General features: G+C 44.5%; 1 protein-coding gene across 5 annotated transcripts; it reads right to left on the bottom strand.

Annotated features, from left to right (window-relative positions):
- Positions 1 to 212: 212 nt before the first annotated feature.
- LOC123120015 (ubiquitin C-terminal hydrolase 12) lies at positions 213 to 25697 on the bottom strand. 5 transcript variants are annotated; one of them, XM_044540003.1, is made up of 32 exons: positions 25399 to 25697; positions 25181 to 25256; positions 24887 to 25037; positions 24624 to 24781; positions 23299 to 23564; positions 22988 to 23206; positions 22814 to 22922; positions 22614 to 22729; positions 21321 to 21419; positions 18499 to 18608; positions 18114 to 18188; positions 16632 to 16710; positions 16366 to 16512; positions 16200 to 16280; positions 15990 to 16109; positions 14508 to 14630; positions 13854 to 13931; positions 13658 to 13746; positions 13474 to 13582; positions 13205 to 13273; positions 12992 to 13102; positions 6600 to 6655; positions 6335 to 6512; positions 6128 to 6229; positions 5973 to 6044; positions 5746 to 5811; positions 5554 to 5619; positions 5354 to 5437; positions 5123 to 5239; positions 1358 to 1432; positions 1204 to 1290; positions 213 to 729 (listed from the first exon to the last, which is right to left on the bottom strand). In XM_044540003.1, exons 1-32 carry the CDS (start codon positions 25426 to 25428, stop codon positions 688 to 690), a joined length of 3360 nt encoding a protein of 1119 aa, XP_044395938.1. In that variant the 5' UTR covers positions 25429 to 25697; the 3' UTR covers positions 213 to 687. The 5 variants fall into 5 exon arrangements, with proteins under 5 accessions (XP_044395938.1, XP_044395940.1, XP_044395939.1 ...); XM_044540005.1 differs by having other exon boundaries at positions 5123 to 5236; XM_044540004.1 differs by having other exon boundaries at positions 25181 to 25253; positions 25399 to 25694.
- Positions 25698 to 25982: the final 285 nt, after the last annotated feature.

Below are 25982 nucleotides of genomic sequence, written 5' to 3'. Positions count from 1 at the left end.
TCTCCACAAGACTGAAATTATACCTTAGTTTGTCAGAATTCACCTACTATTGAACAGCCACCTTTTAAGTTCAAAAAGGATTTAAATTAAAGCTATTTGGGTCAAAATAATTACTTGGTTCTCATTCTACAAGGCGGGAGAAAAATAGTGCGTCTGTAGAACTATCATCAGTATCTCCTAGGTTAAATCAAATCAATGCCAAGAACACGGGCTGTGCTGAAACTCATGAGACTACTTTCTGCTGAAGTTACTGCCTACATTCACAATGGACACAAAAAACTGGAACCAGCCACAAACCCATTATACAATCTATCCCATTGTTCCAATGCCGGAGCAGCAAATAAAGCAATCAGTCTCGGCTATAACCATGTATACATGCCCCTACCAAAATCATTTTCTTATGTACCAGCTCTGCTCTACACAAAAGAAGCAACATCTATCCTAGTGGGGTCTATCACACTCAGGACAACGAAATCAGCATGCTTGCTTCGTTGTCAGGGAGCAGGCAAGAGGGAAAGCCTCAAAGAATATATCCTTCTGCCAACCACAGCACCGACTGTCAACAAGTAGCAAGTAATATAGGCCATGGCACACAAATGACCATATATTTGACAGTATTTCCCTTCTGTTGAGGTCACTTGGCCTCTTTAGCATACTTTCTCGGATGAGGCCCAGATGGAAGGTTTCTCAATTGTAAATCTTCACAGGCTTCTCATATGTGTGTCGATTCTGCAGTCCAAACCACCAAGCAAAGGACAGTTAAAGGACGGGGCAAGTCGGCACAATAGTTCATGTGAATTTATAACATAGTAGGTCACCCTAGTTTCTAATAACACAGAAATTAGTCGTGTAAACTCTACGCATGGACAAAATCACCCCCAGCTAAAGCATTTGTCCGCATGCTCCCTTGAATATGGACGTTACATAATTTCTTTTTTAAAATACAGAAGTTATTTCTACAAATAAATTTGAAGTGTGTGCTTCAGCTCATGTAATATGCGTGCACTAGGTTAGTCTTATGCTATCGGAGACTTTTCCATCAATTAAGGTCTCTTGCAAAAGTAAATAATAAAGGCAGCTTCAGGAAGCCTAGATTTTTACTAAATCCGGTTTTGTTTAAATATGCATGTTTCACTGACAAAATTCGAGAACACATAAAACTCCTTTTTCTTAAGTATTGCATAATAAGCCAGCACTGCCTACCTGATTAGCTGTGTAAGACCTTTTGGGTGTTGTGTCAGTATGCTCCAAACCAAGGTATTGTTCCCAAGCTCCGTAGACATCTCTCCTCTGTAAGATCAGAAGAAAAACCTCATCACGTGAACATATTTAGACTACATGCTAAATAACTACTTGCCTGAAAGCGTGCAGACACAGCATCAATATCCTGGAGGTATTCTGGACGATTCATGGATATGAATGCAACCTTCCACTGATCAAATAAGAATCATCGGGGTCAGGAATGCATGTTGGCAGAGGAAAATATTATATTCACTAGAACCATGCACAATCACGATGGGAGGAAGATGCGGGGATGCATAACCCTGGCAGGAATGACCGGGCCCTTGGTTGCCTATGCTCGCTTGTGAGCTTCTCCTAGACTCATTTGAACTTTCCCTGCCTTTTGGATAGTTTCTTGTTAGGTGTCATCGGGTTTTCACCCCATATCAAGTGTTTCAATGACGGGCACTTGCAGTGGGTTTCCCAGCGATGCGTTGAACTCACTTTCCCCTTTCTTTGTTTCCTTTAAACTTGGTCGGAGGACGGATGGTTGTATGTCCCTTATGCTTATAATGGAAAGGGGTTATACCCGGCTTAGAAACTTAACCCATGGACCAAGTTCGTAATTTTTTTGTTCAAAAGCTGATCATCCAGTGGTTATCTCAAAAACACTGATACGTGACTGGAGCATCGTACCCGTATCGGTACATATCTGAAACCGATGCGTCCCCTATACATGTTGGATATGTATCGGCTGAGTATCCCCTGATATAGCATTAAAACAATTTTTAATTCTCAATACGTGCAGGACACTTGCACGATACATTGTGGATACCTCCAACCCATCATCAGCCCATTAAGGGCAGCATAAGCTAGCCATCCCAACCCGATGCCCCCCGATCAAATCTTTCTCCCATGTCCCAACCTAGACTGCGTGGCCATGCAGCGTCACCAGATGCAGCAGCCGGCGGTGACACAGCGGTTAGCTCAGGGAACCTGCAGCAGCTCGCTGAGAGCAAGCCAGCTCAGATCTCTCTTTCTCCCTCTCCCTCTCTGTTAGCAGCAGCTACCTCATGGCGGCGGTGCACCGGAGCAGGCACCAGGCAGCTCTAGCAGGTGGTGGGTTGGAGTCCCACATTTAACATTATTTTTTGAAATAAGTCAAACGTATCCCTGTATTGGTACTTAGAAATACCGTATTCCCATATCTGAATTGGCCCTATATTGATACGTGTATCCATATCTGTGCAAATTAGGCGGTTGTATTTCTAAGTATTTTATTCTCTTCCCCCGTTCCTAGTCTATATGTTCAAATGTCCCTCTCCATTCTCCAAGTGCTCAAGCCAAGAATTAGAGATAAGTATGACTAAGGCCAACTCCAACGCACAACCCCAAATGGTCCGGCCGTGACCATTTGGGAGTAAACGGACACAAAATGCAGGCCAACGCGCGGGAGCAAACGGACAAACGTCCGTTTTTCGTCTGCTTTCGACCCATTCCCCGCCCAAATTTGGGCCGCATTTGCATCAAAACGGACATGCGCGGACAGGCGGGACGCGTGCCTTTGTCCTCCCCTGGCCCGCCCGTCGGCGATACAGACGGCCCTTTTTCTATTCCCCTCCCCCCTCCAGCCGCCCCCAGCCCCCTACCCCCGCCATAGCCGCCGCCATTTTCTCGGCCACCTCGCTGTCCAGCCCGGCTGCCGGCCGGGCCCCTACCCCCGCCATAGCCGCCGCAATTTTCTCTGCCACCTCGCTATCCAGCCCGGCCGCCGGATTTGAGCGTACCCGGCCGCGGGAGGCTGCGCCTTGCCATGTATTGACTGGGTACCGTACCGCACGGCCCCGGCAACGCCTCCATGCCGCATTGCAGGTATTGACTCCGCCGCTAGCCGCTCGGATCTATCCCGTTGGCGGTTCGTCGGCAAAGGCCCGGCCGTTGTCCGGGCTCGGTGCTGGCCCAGCAACTCGTCGGCTCACCCTTGCCGCTCATAAAGTGCGACGACAGCCCGCGGCAGGTTGTTCACTGCGTATCTACAACGCCGGAACATCCCGGATGGGTGTTCATCAAGTGCAAAAACGATGGGGTGCGTGCTTGTTCATCGGTTGTGCTCCCGGATTCGGCACATTTTTTACAGCTCTTTGCTTATACTCAAATTTGTGTGTAGGATGGATGCAAGTTTTGGCATTGGGAAGAAGAATACATCGATCTATTGATAGGACGAAATTTGATAGATGTTCGTGCACTCGTTGCGAGAATAGAGGCTAGAGATGAGACTAGATGCGAAGCAACGTCTACTTTAGAATCGAAGAAGAAAGTATGCAAGATCGAGAAGCCGCAGATCAACAATGAAGGCATCGAGAAGATACTAATCCAACTTGTGGGAGCAGTTATGAAAGTTGGATATCTTTTAAAATGTCTAATTGTAGTTCTTGTTTTCTTTGGTCTTGCTATTCTAGAGAATTGGTGAATGTACTCCAATGTATCAAAATGTCGTGATGAAATAAAAGAAATGCGACCAAAAGAATGTATACATACGGGCACTAGCCGGCTGTGGCGGACCAGATGTGTCCGCGCGTTGGGCGCACGGCCAGCGCATCCATGAAAACAGCCGATGCCGCCCCATTTCCCTACCCAAACGGACGAAATCCGTACAAAGCGGACGTCCGTTTGGGGTCGTGCGTTGGAGTTGGCCTAAATAATCCGTAAAATGGGGCGCAAGGAAGTGGTTGAATAGTCATGGCCCGCATTTAGTCGGTTCGGCTGACTGGTTCGGCTAATTGGTGAGATAATAACATAATAGTAGGAAAGAAGTGGTAGTCTGTTTACCCGTACATAGCTAGCCCTGTAAATGAAGGACCTAGTATGTAACTTGCATCGACCAATAAATAAACAAAAAAAATGCCCCAATAGTTCAGAGCCTCTTTGGACAGGAATGTGGCCTGACATATGGGTGCTTTTCAGAAATACTGTATTCCCATATCCGAATTGGCCCTATACCGATACGTGCATCCATATCGGTGCAAATTAGGTGGTCGTATTTCTGAGTATTTTATTCTCCTTCCCCCGTTCCTAGTCTATATGTTTAAATGTCCCTCTCCAAGTGCCCAAGCCAAGAGTTAGAGATAAATATGACTAAATAATCCGTAAAATGGGGCAAGGAAGTGGTTGAAGAGTCATAGTCATGGCCCGCATTTAGTCGGTTCGGCTGACTAGTTCGGCTAAGTGTCCAGTGTATTAATTGGTGAGATAATAACATAATAGTGGGAAAGAAGTGGCCGTCTGTTTACCAGTACATAGCTGGTCCTGTAAATAAAGGACCTCGTATGTAACTTCGCATCGACCAATAAATAAACCAAAAAAATGCCCCAATAGTTCAGTGCCTCTTTGGACAGGAATGAGCCCTGACGTACGTCCGAGGGGGGCCTCGTTACACTCATGTGTTCTGACCACCAACCCCCATCTTCATCTATACCCTCAGCTTCCATACACATGAATCAACAAAAGATAACTACCTGAGAACATAGTAGGGATAGAAATGGATCGCACACGGTAAAGTGGAGAAAGGCGTATTCCTACTTTTGTACAAGACACATAGAAGATTATTGTCTGGATAACAGATGTACACAAACATTTTCTGACAAGTAACTTATTTCAATTTAAATACCATTAAGGATCTTGATTGGGGGTGTAGGTAAGTATTTTGACACTTCAACTCCACACTCATATCCTCAACAGACATGGGTTGGAAATACCAGAAAAGTCTGGAAATTTTGGGTATGCAGAACTGGAGCAACAGACGTACTAAATCGAACAAACCTCCTCTATCTATACCAAAGCAATACATGCAGGCAGAATAGTTCATTCCAAACAATTATTAGGATATGTAAATATGGATTACCTTGGCGAATTCTTCATTGGGAACTCGGAGTTTTTTCTGCACACGGTCCATTACCTCTGCAGCAGTCTCACCTTCACGGATGACCAGCAAAAAGGGATCTCCAAAATTCTGAATCTGCTGTTGGTCATGATAACAATCTCAGCTTCTTTTGGTCCAGCATATCGGTAGCTACTCCATGCAACTCACCATAGACTAGTATCTTTCAAGGTAGAAATATGGAAAGTGTGGTACCTGGTTCTGATTAGGATCTTTCATGAAATGATAGACATGAATCAACCGATCCTGTGCAGTGAGATTCTTCTCCTCCTCTGGAATCTGTTTCAATAGAAACAATGTAGTGCAAGACAAATGACATAAAAAAAAAGTGTGCAACATAACTAGTATGTCAACAGGTCAACATCATCAAACAAAACAGAGATAATGCCACGGACCTCCTCAGCACGTAGTGTCCAGTACTGATCATTTATGTTCTCTATCTTCTCATGAGGTGGAAATATCTGCAGATAGAGGTAAGATTATTTTATTCAGTGATGCCAAAAGAACGTCGAAAGAGTATGCCCGGATGTACAGAAGCACTGTGTATAAAGTGCACCATCTCCATTTGCAAATAAACATGCACGGACCTTATAAATCTTGTGGTAGAAAACTTCAAGCAAGCGGAGCTCAGTATCAGGATTGGATAGTTCGACCTGTTGAGCATACAACCACGAGATAAAGGGTTAGAGTAGCTACTCAATAGATACCAGCCATGGGTCACATTTGCATCCAGTCAGGCTATCCAATTCTAGGTTCAGCTCCGAACAGAAGAAAAAAGGGACTGAATAATCTGAAATGGTAGATGAGTGCTAACCTTGGTCTTCAAGTCAGTGATCACATCACTGATGGTGCTATTCTTCGAAAGCCTGATGCTGTGAATTACAACCTGGCAGATCAGTTGCATTAATGATGCGGCAACTGAAGATGGAGATAAGAACATGTACCAAGCACTCAGGCAGCCAAACAAACCTCATCTTTCGTTGCATGGTGAAATGCAACTTTAAGTGTTTTTAAACACTGCAATTCTGGCAGTGGAATGTCCAAGACTTCATAATACAGTATGTCAGACGTCTGAAAGGAAGGTAGGCAGAAAATTAGTATGAAATCAGGTCGTGTTACATCTTTTAAATAATAAACTGGCCTTCCTGAATAAACAAAAGAAAGAACAAGCTAAACCTGATTATAATGGACAAGCATATCCAATAGATGCTCTACTCCACGATATCTGATGGGCTGTGGTTTAGGTTGCTGAGAATAGCAATTGTGAGACGTAAGCCGAACTTTTGATGGATCATCCAATCCAAGTTGGCGTGCAACTCTCTCAACAACATCATCATAAGTATGAAGCTTCGACCTAAGTGAAGAAAACTATTATATCTTTTCAAGTTGACTAAAAAGAAATATGTAAGTACAAAATTGAGAATGATTTGTGACCCCTCACAGTTCCAAACAAAATTCCTCCTCCTTTGGTTTCTCCAGACACCGGAAGTGCACAACCTATGGTACCCAAAATAAATATTTATCTCAGTAATAGTAAACAAGACCCTGGGAAAAAAGGAGAACAGTGAACAAGTTTAGCTGCAAACAGAAAAAAGAAGTTATGTATTGCACGTCTGCGATCTAACTAACATAAGGTATCAACTAAACCTGGGCATTCTTTGGGCCGGGTCGGGTTTCAGGCCAGGCTTGCAGAAGTTGACCCTCAACAACCTAGTCTGGGCGCCCAAAGCCCGGATATTGTAAGTACAAGCCCAAGCCCCGCCCAAGCAAAAGCCTGAAACCCAAGGTCCAGTCCAAAAGCCCGAGAGCTCTACTTGGACAGTAAAAAAAATTCCAGGTGGTACATACTATGAACATAATCTCTGTGAAATTGGTAAAAAAAAATGAACATCAAACAACGACACGGATACAAGTTGTACAGATCAATTTGAGCTCCAAACATACAAGCACCATACACCATACGGCCATACACATCCAGCAATACACCATGGTGGCCTAGTACAATCGGCAATCTCTTCTGGATCAACTTGACTAGTATAGCAGCCAGCAGACCATGGCCAGCGGGACGAACCGCCGCGCAGGGGAGCAACTGACAATGGGAGGACACCGCAGCAGGAGAGAAGGGGCTGTTGGAATTATTGGGATTTTAGCCCATTTCACTATTTCCAATTATTCCTAGGAAATCCCAGAAGCCCACATGGCCCATTCATGCATGACAGTGTGGAAAGTTTAGTCCCACCCCGGTTGTGCATGATGTGTTGGACCAACATATAAGGTTGGTTCCTTCACAGACCACTAAGAGCTTGAGAAGAGGGCACACACACGCTCTCCTCTGCTGCCCGCCTCGCCTCGCACATGCGTTGCGTTTCGTGATTGAGCTAAGCCACACTAGGACCTATGCCACATGTATGTTGCTGCCTTATTTTTGTCATGTACTCCCTCCGTTCCTAAATATTTGTCTTTCTAGAGATTTCAACAAGTGACTACATACGGAGCAAAATGAGTGAATCTACATTCTAAAATATGTCTATATACATCCGTATGTGGTAGTCCATTTGAAATCTCTAAAAAGACAAATATTTAGGAACGGAAGGAGTAGGAAATAAGTTGAAATGTTTTTTTACTAGTGGAAATCCAAACTAACGTGGACTGTTCCTCTCCCTGTAGTGGATCAGTTTTTGTTTTCTTTGTCTCCCTGGTGGAGCCATTTCACTTTGGTCTACAAGAGGTCGCTCCTCTAATGTAGATGCAGCCATTTGACACCACACCTATGCCTCCTACTCCCACCGTTCCTACATATAAGACCTTTTAGATATTCCAATATGGACTAAATACGGAGCAAAATGAGTGAATCTATACTCTAAAATACGACTATATACATCCGTATGTAGTCCACATTGGAATATCTAAAAGGTCTTCTATTTGGAAACGGAGGGAGTAGTTCCAAAGCCTTGCGCCTGCGACTTTCTCACTCCGCTTCATGGCGTGCACCGTGAAGTGGAGCAGCAGGCCTCTGAAACCACAACTCTTGTGATCCTGCACGGGAGAGGGGCGATCAAGTTTTCGAGGAGCGCTCTTGCGCGACTGCTGGATTCTTCAACATGGCTGCACCCGAGTTCTTCCCCAACAACTACTTCCCCGACGTCAACACGACATAACTACTGACATGAACGACTCTTCTTCCATTTCACTGTATATGTTCTTATCCCTTTTGTTAGGGATTATGTTTGGACTATTGGCACTACAATTGATCTGGACATGTTACTTTTATCAAATGTCTACCATGTGTAGTACTTTTGTTCATTCGATCATCATGTTTAATATGTTCGTCATTGTTCGACGAGATTTTGATCATGATTAATATGGTTCATCATTGTTCAACGAGATTTTGTACATATTACATGCAAATAAGAATAAATATATAAAGTGCATACAAGTTCAACACACTTGTTTGCGGCATCCATCACATTCGTGAATGTGTGGTGTTTCTACACATCAGTATACATGCATGGCACACCATGGCCAGATATACATGTGAAGTAGTACTGGTATATACGTACATATACCAAATGGCCAAGTGGTAGAGGCAAATGACCACATATTCATGCATGCCCGATCGATCAGGGGTTGTGGTGCACCGCGTGCTTAGTTGCGTACATGCGCATCACAACTTAATGACCAGCCGGATAAGCATGAAGGAAGAGATAACGATGACCCTCACAAGTACGTACTTAACTTAACTGCTCCAAGAAAATTGCAACCATGAGGTCTCACCTGCGCCCTACCCTCTGCCTATAAATACTAGAGCAGAACGATTAGCGGGGGAGGATAAGAGATGCATGGAGGGAGGAGAGGGGGGAGGAGCCTGCGGAAAAGGCCCTAGCACTCGGTGCACTCACACACAATGCGGCCGCGGGGCAGCAGATGACGCTGTACAGCGACAGGCATGCGGCTTGAAACAGGCCCATGGTGCCTTTTTCCATCAGTGAGCACGCGGCGTACAGAGGCAGCTAAGGAACACAGCGGCCGCGGACGACGCACTGACATCAGCATGGCACACGTGCCCGAACCAAAAGCAGCCCATGGTTGTATGGCACCGCCGGGGCAACACAAAGAGGAGGCTGCGGCATGGCACACACGGCCGAAGAACAGACATTCAGGAAAGAAGCCCCGGTGCCATCTCCACGGCATCAATGAGACCCTCAGTGTTAGCAACGTCAAGACTTGCATCAAGGCCGAACGACGCAGGAACCATGCACATTGATTAATATCTCTACTGTTCTCTTTAACCTCTTCATTAGGCAGATTAGGTATGCAAAGCCCGTTAGCTGGACAGTGAAGCATGCATCCAAGGAGGGGCATAAACACACAGCCAGGAGGCGTACACATACACCCGAGTGCAGCGACACAGAGCACGCCCCAACAAATTGAAAAGCATGCATCCAAGGAGGGGCATACACACACAGCCGGGAGGCATACACATACAGCCGAGAGCAGTGACACAGAGCATGCCCCAACAAATTGAAGACTGAGCGTCCGCGCGCGTCCAAGGTGGCCGCGGACAACACGCCGAGCCAGAGCACGCGCGCCGGCGACTAGGGCGTACATCCAGCCGGTGAAGCAGCACAGGCATCCACCTGGTGAACAAGCGTAGCTGCACACGCGCCGGGAGGAGGAGGCCGGTGTCAAGGCTCCACCACCATCTACCTCAACGAGAAGAATGAAGTCACACACAGCGTCCCATCTTTTTCAATGGAATGCCTGCCTAATTAATCCTCTCTCTCTCCCTATTTCTCCCATACTATCTCTCTCATTTCAGCACATCCAACGAGCAAACGACGGGAATAGCAACGGAGACGATGGTGGGATTATCAGAGCTGGCCCATGTGCAGCAGACTGCTAGCTCTGCCCTCAGACTACATCGCCAAATATGTATCATACGACGGTGCTGCCGGCGAGCGATCCAGCCTCGTCGCGGCCCTAACGGCCAAAGATAGAGGAGCTTCTCGTGTGCGGCCTGCCCGTCGGTCTGTTCCTTGCGCGCATCCGTTAAGGCGACCATACATCCTTGGCGCGCATCCGTTAAGGCGGCCATACATCCATAACGGGTATGGCGACACTGTCGTTCGCCTTGGATACGAGCATTCGCTGCCTCCAGGCACATGCGCCCATAACGGATGTATGGCCACCTTAACGGATGCGCGCCAGGAACAGACCAACAGTGCATGCCTTCTCTCACCCATGCCCAGACGTACATCCACAAGCAGACCAGTAGTGCCTTCTCCCATCTAAACCAACATGCTACTTCTATGTCAACACAAGTGCAAAGGCGATGCGCCAGGCGAGAGAGGACGAGGCAGCGAAGTACACCTCCACGGGGATGGCACTAGAACGTGGCTTCGTTACACCATGTTTCTTCCACTACATGCACATATATATTTTCAGGTACAAGATGTTGCCTGCATATCGACTTTACCATGTCGTCGTCGACCGAGCTGCCACATGAGCCACCGCCATCACCAACAGCGACACTCGACATATCAACACCTATCTTCACCGCCCCGGGAGCTCGTTAGCTCATCGCACGGAACGGCGTCGGTGCCGTCGTCATCAACCTTCAGCTCGATGAAGGTGACTATATCGACATGATGTTGCCATCTTCATCTACTTCGCACCTGACGTGGACGTCGACTAGATCGTCACACTACCATCAGTCTACACTAACCAGTTGACATCTTTCTACATCAACTCCTCGTTTGGTGGGGACATTGTCTACATTGGCACGGCGTCATTCATCTACGTTAAATCTTCATCTAGTGAGGACGTCGTCTACATTGGCGCGCGCCAGACACCTACTTCAACATGACGTCGTCATATTCACCGACTTATCGCCTGCGCGGACGACTGCACCCGTACGCCACCATTCTTCTACGTCAACCGTCTACACCAAGCAGAGGTCATTTGCCTAATTCCAACGCCCCGAGGTCTACATTGTCAAGCTTGCATTGTCGTCTATCATCAAGCAGCGTCGCCACACGGCAAGGCTCAAGCCTACTTCAGCTTCTACATGAACACACACCCAACATCGACCAAGCTCAGACGAGGTGAAGCCACTTCACCAACATGTCTTTTTCCAATGAAGTATTCCATATCTTGCCGGGCACCGACACGGCAAAGGCAAGCCACCATATCCGAAGCCTACGAGGCGAACACCACTAGGCCGAGCACCGATAAGGCGAAGGCCGCCCATCTGTTTGAGCTAGAGACAACTTCATCATCGAACATCCACAAAGCCGGAGGGATACTGCTAAGCATCGTCGGAGCAACCGATGCACCACTCCACCCTTCTAGTCCACCACATCATCACCATCCTCTACACCGAGCACTTGGAGAAGACAAGACTTGAAGACGATCACCATTCCAGCAGCTTAATCGGAGGTAGTCCGCGACTTTGACTCGCGGACGTAATTAATCGGTTGCTCTCCAAGCCCCGTGAACAAGAACTTCACAATCACCCAAGTCATCTCGGCCGCGCTAGTTGGCCACGGAGTGCGCATATGTAAAGGGGTCTTGTAATTTTGTTTCTCTAATGAGAGATCAATAAAGTGCATGTTTCCCTATATTTATTTGTGTACTTAGTACACTGGCACACCAGCAATGTTTATTTCCCCTGGCGCATAGAGAGATAATAATATAATAACCACGTTATTTTTATTGTTTCTCTTGCCAAACAATCATGACTTATCTACCGCATTTCTGGAATAAACTTCACGGAAAATTGCTCATATACTCAACAGAGGCCAATGGGAGAAGCCACTGCGCACGGGAGCATCGGCTAGTGGTAGGAGCACGTGGGGAGGATGGCAACGCACTCTGTGCAGCAATGCATGTGAGGCTAGCAGGAGCATGGTGGGGAGGAGGCGACCGCCGCCGCCCTCCGGTTGAGGCACAACTTCGTCGGCTTTCCTGTGTCCCCAGCGCCAAGACGTCGACCACCACTATTGTCTGGTTGAGGTGGTGAGGAGGACCGCCGAGGTGAGGGGACGCCGCTGCAAGGTTGGTTGTGTGGGGAGGGAGAACATTGTGCTTGGTAGTTTGGGGGAGAGGTGGTCCAGAACTCCAGATCTGGTGTGGAGGCTAGGGTTATGGGGGGGGGGGGGGGGGAGTGATGCGACAGAGGGAGATTTATATGGCGGCTGGGGACTAGGCTGGATCTAGATCTGAGGTAGTTCAGGCCAGGTCGGGTTTATTTTGGGCTGAAAATCTAAGCCTGAGCCCGGCCCAAATTGTCTTTCAGGCTGCAGATTGAGGACTGAGCCTAGCTCGGGTCTCAACCCCAACTCAACCCAGCCTAGGCCCAGGCCGGGTCGTCGGGCTGGGCGGCCCATGCCCATATTTAGTATGAACACACGGCACTTCTGTTTAGGTACAAGTGCACACCTAATGGATATACCATCATATAATTACAGAAAATGGATATATCGTAATATAGCAAAATCTAAGAAATTATTGTAAGGAACATAGTGTCATGAAAACACCCTAAGGTCTATAGGTTCTCTAAAAGTTCTGTTCTGAAACTGTTTTGGTACTTCGACTTGGAGATTCAAGCTTACCATGAACACCCAACTCTTGCCCAACTAAGTAAATGGCTACATAGAGAAGAACATCATACCACATTTACAAGAAGATTATAAGTACTTACGTAGGTAATGGTAGAATAGATGGCACAAAACAAATGAGTCAAGTTGAAAACACAACACTTGGTGCGGTAGAGTAGACTGGCGCAAAGCAAACGAGTCAAGTTGAAAATACTACACTTGTATCTGAGTATACCTGCCTATTATGAACATACTCCAAGAAAGAAGGAACATCTTTATAGCGCACTTGAGTATCGCCACCTGGTATAGATGGCTTTTGGAAACTGATTATGTCCCCATCTTCAAGCTAACACAAGAAAGAGTAAGTGGAGGAATCAATGTTTATCTTTTATAACTACAGACCTGAAAGAAGTTTGTATCTGAAAACGAGTATTTTTTTTTCCCAAACCTGACTAGATCGGAAACTAAGTTTCTTGTCAATATGTTCACACATCACATTAGGCTCAAACTTAATTTCCTGCAGCATAACAATTACAAAAAGCTCAGAATTTTCATATAGGGAAGATAATTACTATAGGTATATGCATGTATGCCACAAGATCATTAACTTCCATACAAGGTACAATTTAGCAATTAACCACAACGGAATGAGTACAAGAATGCATACATAGCAAGAGAAATAAAACATAGTTGTACATAACTGAATATTGCACTCACCTCATAAAGTTCGATTTCTTCATTTGGGGAAAATCCAGCCATTTCATTAAGTTTTGTCAGGATATCAGATGGCTTTCCCAAAGCCTTAACAAAAAGCCTACCAACAAAACTGTATAACAAAATGATGTCAGTGTCTGAGTCTTTTGTATCAAAAAAAGAAGTTGATCCTTGAGAGGAGATATACCGAAGCTCTTCCTTTTCAGGATTATAAAGCTTGAAGAAAAGTAAAATATCTTCCTTGCTCTTCTCGGGAGGACGAATTGGGCGCAAATCCTACACAGGTAACAATAAGACATGGTCAGGCATCTCTAGTTTAATGATAAAATAGGCAAAATATGTACACAAAAGAAACAATAAACTGAAACTGATTTATACGATACCAATCCTAGCTCTACTTCAAGAAATAGCTTCAGCTCAGCATTGTGTGCCTTGTTTGATACCTCCCTAAGTTGCCCCACCTGTGCAGCACGTGACAAGTAATGAGATACTATATTATAATCACAACACAAATAAAATAGAACGGAAAGTAATAAAAAGGCCAAGGCATTATCCACCATCTTCAACCTAAACAGACCTGAAGGCCATACAAACTGCTCTAGTATAGGTATGAATTGTGATGAAAGAACATACAAAGAGCAACAAACATAGGAGCAATAAATCATACCTCAAAAAGTCATAGTGATTTACTGCACTGACACCTCATTTTAGCAATTCAATCGAATTGATGGATTATGAGATCAAATACACCAATGCACCACAATATACGTACTTGAGAGATGACCACAAACAGCCCTTACAGTAAGAAGTGTACAACTTTCCATTTAAGTTACCAACTTACCATCCAATTGCTACTTATGTGTGCTCGCAACTAACAGAACTATCAGATTAACCAATTTTGCATTGACATGACGGCAAGAGACCATAAAGAATGAAAAAGGAAATATCGAGCAAATAACACCAAACAAATAGTTTTCCACCCATCAATATAATTGAAACGTTACAAGTCCAATCTTTCAAAACAGTTTATGACTCACTGATTGTGCTTCTTCATGAGGGGCCAGCGGACGGTTGGGCCGGTATGTATGATTTTGCCTCTTAGCCCACAACCAGAAGCGCTGAGACTGTACCGGAATGCCGTATTCCTTTGCAACTTCCTCCTATGAAACAGCACATTTGGCAAAAATAAAAAAGAGATCCAAATGAACCAAAAACGTAACTGATTAAATGAATGTAGATTATGTTAGAGAAATACCAACTTGTATTCTCATGGGGCCATAGGCAGTATATATACATGTACAGGAAATACCCCCCACCCCAAAAAAAACTCATGGTGGATCGACAGCATGTTTGGAGAGACAAAAAGGCGTGTTGTGCTCTAGTTTGTGCCTTCGTGAAGAAATCCACCAACTATAACTCGAAAGGCACATGCTGAAGAGCAATCACCTGATCATGCGCACAAAGGAAGCATCAACACCAATATGCTTGGTGAGCTCATGCTTCACAGGGTCGCACACAATACTGATAGCACATGTACTGTCAAACAAGAGAGGAGCAGGTGTGGTGATAGAAACACCAAAATCCTCAAGCAACCACCATAGCCAAGTCATAAGAGACGGCGAGAGAGTACAACAACTCAGCCTCTGAACTCGAACATGCTCCAGTATGTTTCTTCGTCTTCCAGGAAATGAGAGAAACTCCAAGAAAAACACAATAAGTAAAAAGGGACCGGCAATCTGAAGGATCACTAGCCCAAGTAGCATTCGAATAGGTCTGAAGACAGAACGAACTAGAGCGTGGGAAGAAGAGACAGCGAGAGAGTCCCACAAAGATATCGTAGAACACGAAGGAGGTGATTGTAGTGGACCGAAGTGGGAGCAGAGACGAACTGACACATAATGTGAACGGGGTAGGAAATATCGGGATGAGTCACAACTAGATAGACAAGACTCCCAACAAGATGACGGTAGCGCGTCGGTTCAGATATAGGCTCACCGTAAGAAGCACGATGGTGGACGTTCATCTACATCGGGGTCTCAACAATGCGCTCATCAATAAGAGCAGCACAAGCAAGAAGATCATGGATTCATGGGTATACTTCTCTTGGGAGATCAAGGAGCCATCAGAGATAGAAGAAACCTCCCAAGAAAGCAGCCAAGAGGATCGAGATCAGATATAAGAAATTGCTCACTAAGACGAGCCTTCACAAAGGCAATGTACTCAAGAGTCATCGCTGGTGATGATCATGCAGTCGACATATAGAAGAAGTGGAGTCCGACCACGAGACGGAAGGTGGACAACAAGCGTGTAATCATGAGCACTCGCCGAAAGATCGTTTTTGCAAGGGCTTGCGCTTATGTTAAAAGTAGGCATGTAAATCTTAGCGATGAAACCTTGTGGTAGACCACATGACTGTTGTAAGACCTTTTCTTTCTATCTAATGCATATACATGCAATGGTTTGCATGTTCTAAAAAAAAACTTGTGGTAGAAAATAGAGCTATGCTTTAGAAATATTACCTTGAATGAATTAAAGGGTAATTGTTTCTGTATACGAAAATTACGGACTTTTTCATGGTCCACCAGATCAAAATATATATTCTTCCCAATCTGCTCCTTCAAATCTTCATCTCGAGCAACCTAAGGTTAATTTATTTCAAATAGAGAAATATTAAAAGGAGTGCACCAGTAGAGCTAACTGGTATGACTGACACTAGCAATTAACAAGACCTTTATGATGGTGTAGAGGTGAGCTTCAGCTTTTTCCTTTTTCTTGTGTTCTTTCTCTTCTTGTTCTTTCTTTAACCTTATCTGCAAAAGAACAATTGAACTGACTCACTATTACAAAAGGAGTACACCATACTGACTAGAAAGAGAGGAGAATATAATGACTCACCCTCAAATGCTCAGCAATGTCCTTCTCATCAACATTACACATTATTTTCTCCTTGTCACTCTCACGAATATATACAAGCATGTAGGCATTTGAATACTTTGTGAACTTAAATGGGGTGTTATTGAAACCAGGGTTAACTTGAGGCAACTGTTCCCTCCAAAAGAAGACAAAAGAGAGACGAAGGTGTCATACACATAAAAGATGAGCGAAATCCCTAGAACCAACAGGTCATATACTGGATGAACTGTTGATAAAAAAAAACTTACCTCTTCCTCGCCCCCGTACTGCTCTTCAAGCGCTTTTTTAGTATCTTCTTTTGTTACTCGCTCATCATCAAATTTATACCTGAAAAAAAACAGAAAAAAAAATTAACACACAACATTTGCTGAACTGCTTTCAGGTGTACAGCAATCAGAGAGGAAACATAATTGTACGCAAAGGAACACAAAGTGGTTTGGTGTCACAGCTCGTTGAACACGTTACGGTGCAAGCAGGCTATTTAGCAGACTGCATGCAAGTAACTCTGTCAGAAGCCATCCTTCAGTTGCACTAAATACAAGATGCCGATGCAGCCAAAATATGAAATGTGAGCAGAAGCTAATTTGAATACTCAGCCAAAATAGGAAGTGTGCACAGAAGCTAATTTGAACACTGTATACCCATCTCAAACCCATGGAGAAGAAAGAAATGACGAGCAGGATCAGGGAGCTGCCAAGTGGGTCCTATTCATCAATGATAAGGGTGATTAGACCATACTATTAAACTGAGTGTCATGTACTGAAGTTGTTCCTGGAGCAAATGAAATGGACTGAATTTCTCCTGTGTCTATCCTTTCTTTTTCTTCCTCGAGTTGGTGAAATTGGTCAAGAGGGGGAGAGCAGTAGCACATTAACTCATTTGGCTCATGTGACACAAGCCTCGACCTACACTGGTGATGTGCAGGTTGGTGCACCAACTCAAATTGGTAGCGCGCCTGCCAGTGTGCCGAGGTGGACAGCAGAGCAAGAGGAGCAGCTCAGGGCAACTAGATCAACCACTGACGGAACAACAGGATAGTGCTGATGTAATTTTCATCTCCTCTGATGGGGATCAGGCTGAAGAGTCGGGAGCTACAGAAGGGTCAACTGATGGGCAAATTGCTGAGGAGAACTACTCGAGCAACGGCAGAGATACCAGAGAAAAGGTATGGGTTCGATGTCATTGATGTTGGAAACTATATTTCTATGAAGCATTATCTCCAGCCTATAAAGCATCTGTTGCTTCTCTTCAGTCTGTCAATTCCTATGAGTAGAATGTTGAATCTTAAGTAATGTTTTCTAGAGTGTTCTAGCTATAAGTAGGTCAGATGTGAAGGCTTCCCAAAGCCCAATAAAAAGAGAGGTCTTCACCTCTAGTTTGTAACCAGGCTATGCACCCCCACTACCTATAATAGAATTTGGTGTTCTTATCTAAAATCTTGGAGGAGATCTTGTGCTCTAGGAGTTTTGGATTGAACTCCTGCTACCACATTGGCCTATTTCCGCCTCTAGAGCGATATCTAGTGCAACTTGTTCAAGTAGTTCCTTCCACACTTGTGATGTACACTTTGTAGCAGCAAGGTGGAGTTGCTCCTCCACAACCTTGTGCTGCTTCACACTATTTGGTGATGCGTAACAGCAGGAACAAAAATAAACAGTACCCAAAATAGTCTTTTCCTAAGGTACAAGTACTGAGATGCAAGGAAAGATAACTCCAAAGATAAAACTCACCACTGGTCTGAGAGTGTAGGTCGTATGAAAGCGTAGTAGTGACCACCATGTACTCCTCCACTATGAACAAGAACACTGAATAAAAGCATGTGACCAACATTAGCACCAACAAAATACAGATCACATCTATCTGAGACTTATTGCAGTAACATTTGAACTCGTATGGAACTGTAACTATGAAAGTAAACTACAAAACTAACAGGTAAATTTCCAAAGTACCATTTCAAACTGTTCTGCACAAAATAGTGATTTGTTTATTGGAATTAATAGTTTCTACATACATCAAAGATTATTGTTCATGGATGTTCCCTTTAGTATAATAAATCATTCAAAGAAATGACTGAACAACACAACGTGTACCAAAATGTCAGACAAAACCTATTACCTGTGAAGAGTGTAAAGGTTCCTAATACTTCTATCTGCATCTGGAGTAAGATATTTTCCATCATCCTTATCAAGATCGAGTTGTAGTGGGAACTCATAACGGTCATTAATCTGCAGAAGTAGGTGTTATTTTTATTAGCAACTCATAAGCATCCTTCCAAACATTTCTACAAACAGAAATGAGCAAACAATATGATTTTAATTACTTGGGCAACCAAAACGCAAACAGAAATCAAATGAACAAAAACAAAAAATGTTAATCAGAGAGAACTCCTAATGAAAGGTTACAAAGAGAACAAAATGGGTAAGTAACTTGTCGCCAATTTCATACAGAATGAAAGATAGGATGGCATGGATCTCACATTAAATGGTTTCAAATATGATTAACTCTATGGGCTGTGCTCAAGGGTGTGTTTGGTTTGAGAACGAAGAGGAATGGAATGTCATGGTTCCAATCCACCAGAATGGGTTGGTTCCATTCCTGAGTTTGTTTGGGGATAAAATGTGGAATGGAATGGTTATATTTCAACGTTTGGTTGGAGAGTTGGAATGGAATGGATTTTGAGATTACCTCTCACATGCATATGTACAATATGAGCAATTAGAACCTTTTTTATGTTTAACAACAAATTATACAAAATACATTTCAATTTCACAATGATTTATCATCCACATATAATCTGATGTCTATGTAAAATTCATCATCACAACAACTATTATAAGAATAGACAAGAAATCTTAATTAAGCACAAAATCTAGATCACACAAGTACTAATGACAGCAAAAATAAAAAAAGAATAGTGTTCCTCTGCCAGGCAGAGTGCTTCTTCCAACCTTACGTACGTTCTCCTCTCCCTCTCTCCGTTTTGATTTTTTTCCCTCCTGTCGCTGGTTTTTTTCACCAATTTTCCTTGAAAACCGTCTTAATTGTCCCACCTTTTATTGACTTGCCAAATAAAATTATGTTTCCTTTGGTAAGCCAATAAAATCTTACCAAATAAGTGATTTTTATTTAGGTAGGTAAATCATGGGCAGGATTTTATAAACATTTATTTACACAATCACATTTACATGCGCAGGTAAATCACGGCTAAGGTACTAGAATATTTATATCCCCTTGCAACGCACATGCAATTATCTAGTGGCAGCAAAAAAAATCATCAATCCCAACATAGAGCACACAGATCTAGCAGTAATCAAGCAATGCCAAAAAAAGGGAGCCCGGTGCACATAGCTCCCGCTGGCGCAGGGTCCGGGGAAGGGTCGGAGTCCGTCACTAGATAATTGCCCGTGCATTGCAAGGGCAATGCCAAGCTAGAAAAAAACAATCAGTTCACTCGATCCAGCTTTGCTGCTTGCCACGGCCGCTGCTTGCTCTCTGCTACTTACGCTGCCTGCCACCCCAGCCGCTCCCTGCCCGATGCTGCTGCTGCCCAGGTGTGGCCACCACCGGCCGGCTGGCTACTGCCCCTTTCGCCGCCGCCGGAAGAGAGATAGGGAGACGAGCCGACCGCCACGCGATCTGATGCTGCTGCTGCTTGACGCCGTTGCCTGCCCGCCATACGAAGGACACAGGTGGACGCCTATTTCCTGCTCGCTGTCTCGACGTACCGCCACAGCACCTCGGATGAGCCATTCCTGGCTGCCGCCGCCCCACCCCTGGTGAAGGAGAGACAGGTCTGCGCCATCCCGGCCACCGCCATTGGAGGAGCTGACTTCAGGAGAAGGAGGGGCTGCTGCTAGGTGCTAGCCCGCCACCAGTACTCTACCCATCCCCGCCGCCGCCTATGCTCTGTGGTGCCGCGCCGCTAAAGAAATGCGAGAGAGAGAGAGAGAGAGGCGCAGTTGAGAGAGATAGGCTAGACAGACGTGAGAGCACACTAATCCACCAAGAACCTTGTCATTCCGCCGATTTGGAAGAACCACCGCATTCCGCATCTGAGGGGTGTATTCCCTTTTGAGGAATCGGTGTTCTTGCCCAACCAAACGCGGGAATAGGTGCCAACAATGGAACCGACCAGTTATATGCCACTTGATGCCACCAACCAAACACACCCCAAGATAAAACAATTACATATTTGGATCCCCTTATATCATGTATATTTTGATATTTTTGTTAAGATGACCCCATGGCATTGGCATGAGAAAAAGTATGTACAGCAAAACAAGTACTCATTTGAATATCTAGAAAGTAAGCATGGAACTGCAAGCTGGATGTATTAGTGTGTTACAGCATGTAGGTCATGCTAGGATTCTACTACCAATTAGTGAATCCGGTTTCTACAGTCGTCCCAATTAGAAATGGCTAATACACAAGACAAGAGGATGAGGTGTGAACTGTAATGACTACTTTCAGCCAGAAAGATATCCAAGTATCCCTGAAATGCTTATTGAAGCAGCATGGTACTAGGCTACCAGCGTCAACCTAAGTAAACCATCAGAATCATCTTTGTACCAAAATTCTATAAAGCAAACACCGGCTGTAACGGTGTTTAACATTTGCCTACTTCCCTGAGAAACCACCTGATTCTGCCAGAAAAAAAAAGTGCTCATGCTGGCACATTAAGCTTATTTCAATGCAATTACAAAATAAATCAGTCGTATATTCATGCACAAACAGGTTCAGTAGCCCCAAAAGTAAGTGCAACAGGTGTATCGACACGACATTCTATGTTTCATCAATCTAATACACAAAAGTCCTTCATACCATATCCAAATGCACACCATGATGTTATGATAACCATTATTTTGTAGAATCTAAATCAAAAAGGTCAACCCTACAAAAGATGTCAATTAAAGGTAAAAGGGTAACCACAATCCAACCTTAACCATTGTGTCTCGCATGTAATCATATTCGAAACGCTTCAGTTGAAGTTGCAAAACAGGAGGGAAATCAAGAAAGAGTACGCCCTTTCTTGCATCCTGCAAAAAAGATTGACTGCAATTCAGGTGCCAAGGAAACAAAAACAGAAAATCAGAGAAATATAACCATTACACCAATTTCCTTCATTAAACAGAAAGGAACGGTTCCATCAATGCAGCTTTCCTGAATCTCTGAGTAGTAGAGAATTAAAGGTATGGTTCTATCCAACGCTTGCCCTACCAAATATTTGGCCAGCCAAATTTATGGGTGACCTTTTGTTTGCCCCACATGTTGACCAGCGTTAGCAAGAAAAATGAACTAACCATGACAAAAAAATTGTAGGGTAAGTTTTGGCCACCATCCAAGCATACCCTAACTGTTGTGGCATCTTAGAGTCTAGTTGTCTATCAAGCTTAGTCTAGAAGTATCCAGGGTGTGTGTGTGTGTGTGTGTGTGTGTGTGTGTGTGTGTGTGTGTGTGTGTGTCCTGGTAGAAGAATCTGTTTGTGGGAAAAGTCCAGTTATCTCCTAGAATAACCCAGCCTAGTCCAGAATTATCCAGGGTGTATATGTCCTAGTAGAAGAGTCTGTTTGTGGGTAGAGTCCAGTTGTCTCTTAGATGGACCCAGCCTAATCTAGAAGTATCCAGCGTGTGTTGAAGTACCTAAAGGGTCAATATAAGGATGTTTCCCCCTTGTAAGGAGGCAAGAAATGAAATATCTAGTTCCTGCCTATGCTTCTCTTCTACCCCTCTAATTCTCCAATCTTTCCCCACTACCTTTCTACTGTACCACGGCGCCTACACGGTGACGGCCCATGCGTCCTCCGAGTATCCCACTCTACAACCTCCGTAGACAACGTCAGCTACAACACTAACACCTCTTTTATCCAAAATTACTATCAAGTAAACCATCTCTGTGTATTGACTAATGCAAGCAAAAAAACAGGGCAGCCCGGTGCACGTAGCTCCCGCTTGCGCAGGGTCCGGGGAAGGGTTCTACCACTTTGGTCTTTTGTACACAGCCTTTCCCTACATTTCTGAAAGAGGGTGTTTCCAGGACTCAAACCCGTGACCTCATGATCACAAGGCAACATTAGAAACATTAGAAAGTAACCATTAATAGAGCAAGCAAAGGTACCCTGCCATTCATATGTACAATGTACCACACCAATATTCCAAAATATTTAACAACAAAGATAATGCAACTTAAGATTCAGGTTCAAAGCCATGATTAGAACATGATTTGTAGGAACCTGTAAGCCATGTTGTTCAGCCTGGTATTTGTTATCACCCTCTAGACGCTCCACTTCGACATATTTATCAAATGATGCATAAACATCACGACAACCTTTGACATCAAGTTGTAGATCTGCAAGGCCAGCATAAGTGACCATTAAATAATAGATGGATATAGCACATAAAATGCAAACACAATTCAAAGTATAGGTCCTACCATAAAAGGACTCTTTTCTGTTAGATTTATAGTCAACATTAATGCACTCAATGTAATTAATGTGGTGGCCTTCAAATAGTTGTTCAATTGTTCCTTCCACAACAGTTCCCTGGGGAGAAAGCAAAGTTAATGACAAGTAATTGGCATAGAGGTAATTGTTAATATAACATCCACCTTCATTTTGTCTTCAAGTTTCTCGCATAGAACTCTATTGAGCTCTTGCACATCATGCTGCATGAAAGAATCATAGGTGTCCCACCCGAAAGATTTAGTCAACTCTTTTGTAGCTACACTATTGTCGCTATACTGGAGCTTGTAAAAAAGGCTCTGCAGGGCTAAAGGAATACTCCCAGATGGCATGTCATTCTCAGTAGTTGGCATGTGATATACAGCCTAAGAAGAAAATCAATGAATTGACTCAAAATTAGTTCAAAATTCAAACTCACAACAAAGCATGTGCGGTACGACAAAGCAAGGTCTCACACCTTCCGAAAGTAAGGTATATGATACAGGGTTTGCAGAAGAGAGTTCATATAACAGGTAGCACCCTGATTCTTGAGACCAACATAACCTGTTTCCTTTTTCGAGTCATAAGTCCAATAGTCGATCATTTTGCGAACAGCAACCTCAGCTTCAACAACAACAGTATCATTCACGAGATAGCCCCTACTTGGGTCATACAGCTCACTCAGAGGCATAAAAGATGTGAAACCCCAGTCACTCTCACGTGCATTAAACTGATGTTGAGTATCTGCCAAACATGGGACCAACATACAGCCTTAACCAGAGAAATTTTGCAGAAATATTTAAAAACTCACAATATCACCAAAGCACCGCTACTATCGAACTTCATTAGCTACCACATAAAATAACAAGCCAAAAGAGTCTTTGAAAGCATGAGGGCACAATCGAGTGCGTGACATGGAACAAAACTAACAATCACTATACCATTACTAAATGCATGATAAAAAATAATTGAAGGTTCAGGCTTCAAGCAACAATAACTGACCGAGAAGTACTAAAACAATATGAGTGGAAATATAAGGATTTTTTCCTCGTGATAGAACATAATCTAATGTGCATTATAAAAATTATCAACTACTCCATCCGATCCACAATTCAAAACTGCGACACTTATTGTGGATCGGAGGGAGTAAGTTTCTCAAAAGAAAGAAAACGATCAACTGCAAATTTTGTGATTTGTGATTTACGGATAACCTAAAAGAAGTTTCATGAAATTAATTCCCAAACTGTTACCTGTATATATATAACAATTTCAGCGCCACCAGTACCATAGAAATACAACGTCAAACTAGAGTCCACACAATAATTGAATTACTTTAACAATGTTGACCACTGACCAAGAACCCACAAAAAAGAGATGCACAGCTGAGAAACATCCAGCTCCCAGGTATAAAAGTTGAACGATCCTTAGACATCGAAGTGAAGACTAGACAAGGTTTATATCAAACTTTACAAGAAAGATGTCTGCTTTGCATGTGATACATCAGTTATGAATATTGTATATCTTGATCTACACGAATGTGCTCCATCTCACCAAAAGAAAGAAAAAAGGGGGTTGTGTCATCGAGCATCATTATTGCATGATAGCCTAGGCATGTACCGTGCACAGCTTCAGTTGCACAGCCAAACGGATAACACGCGGCAGTACATGCACAGAATCTTAACTGATCAATGGGTTCATCCTGTTCCACGTCAGCTCAAGACTTCAAGGTTATATTCCCTTGAAACTTCCATGACAGATGGCTTAAAAACTATGATTACAGCATTAATCCAAGAAAAGCAATACCTTTGCGTGCTGTATACTTCTGATGGATCTGGTTTACAATGGCTAGGCTGAACTGAGCATACCGGCTCCATCCGTAAGGGAGGTTCCCCGAGTCTGCAACATCCAAGTACATCGAGAGATGGTCCACATTATTTCCCTTGGGGAAAATTAGCACACGCCTACGTCCAAAACAAGCACATCCATCAGTACCTTCAACATCCAACATCTCCCACATTAGACGCATTTTCACAGCGAATCAAAATGGCAAGTTGTCCAAAACTCACCATTTAAATCCACCAACGACAAACACATCTGAGTAGTGCTTCTTCCCGCTGACCCTGGTGAAGTTCTCTATCGTCCAGGTGAACCGGGAAGTCTGCGGGTCCTCAGGTGCTTGGCTCTCCGCCGTGTTCGTAGGCTCCGTCTGCGCCACCACTAGCAACGCCAAAAAGAGCACCACCGAGACCAACACGCGTGCAAGATCAGTAAAAGGTCGAAATGCAAACACCCGGCAATCACACCGCCGTGACAGACGGACAAGCACGCTGGGGGGTAAATCGCAAGGCTCTTAGTCTCACCTTCCATTGGCTGCGCGGCGTCTGCGGTGGAGAGCTCCTGGTGTGGCACCAGCATCTCTTCGTCCTCCTGCTGCTGCTGAGAGGGGCACGGAGGGTGAGGGTTCAGATCCGGGAGGTGCGCGTAAACCCATGGAGAAAGAGGAGACCCCCGATCGGAAAGGGGCAGTGGGGCGAGAGGAGCCGGGGAGATCAGGCGAGTGAGGAGATAGGGCACGTACCTCGAGAGGGGAAGGGGTCATCATAGTCATGGAGCCGTCGTCGCTGGCGGCGGTGGCCGGCGATGGGGTAGCGATCCGGGAGGCGGCTGCCGCGCGCGACCAGGCAGCGGCGGCGGGCGGCGGATGGGGAGGAGCTTGGGGAAATGGTCGAGGGGATTTCCCGGGTCCAGCAGGTCACAGCAAGAGGGGATGACAAATTCTAAATTTTCACGTCATGCTCTCTTGGGCTGTCAGCGAGGCGAAGCTCGAAGCCGAACGTTTGGATCTGACCAGAGGGAGTGTCGTCGCGCCCGGATCACATCGCGTGCTAGACCGAGGATAACCATGCCAATTGATCCACAACAACTAATGATACCTATGCAATGCTTCTTTCTAGAGAGAAAAAAAGTTCTATTGATAATTAAGCAACACTGGGACATATGCCCAAGCGTTGCAACGAAAAAAAACATTAGTGTGCATATGGTAGCATGACAACCCGTGCTTTGCTACACCAAAACGCCTACCAGCAACATGACATCCGAACGCGACTTGCACACACGATCCTTTCTATTCTTTGTGGCCCTACATTTCTTCATTTCTTTAAC

This window comes from Triticum aestivum, chromosome 5D, assembly GCF_018294505.1.
Source record: "Triticum aestivum cultivar Chinese Spring chromosome 5D, IWGSC CS RefSeq v2.1, whole genome shotgun sequence".
NCBI lineage: Eukaryota > Viridiplantae > Streptophyta > Magnoliopsida > Poales > Poaceae > Triticum > Triticum aestivum.
The sequence above is the reverse complement of the archived record's forward strand: the minus strand, read 5'-3'. Positions and strand labels throughout refer to the sequence as shown.

Excerpts from the sequence above, each read along its gene's own strand:
- LOC123120015 (XM_044540001.1), bottom strand. The coding sequence starts at position 25,428 with ATGACTATGATGACCCCTTCCCCTCTCGAG. Across the intron at positions 6,656-12,991 it reads AGTATGTTCATAATAGGCAG|GTTGTGCACTTCCGGTGTCT; the intron begins GTATACTCAGAT and ends TGGGTACCATAG. Across the intron at positions 5,240-5,353 it reads AAGATCCTAATCAGAACCAG|CAGATTCAGAATTTTGGAGA; the intron begins GTACCACACTTT and ends CATGACCAACAG.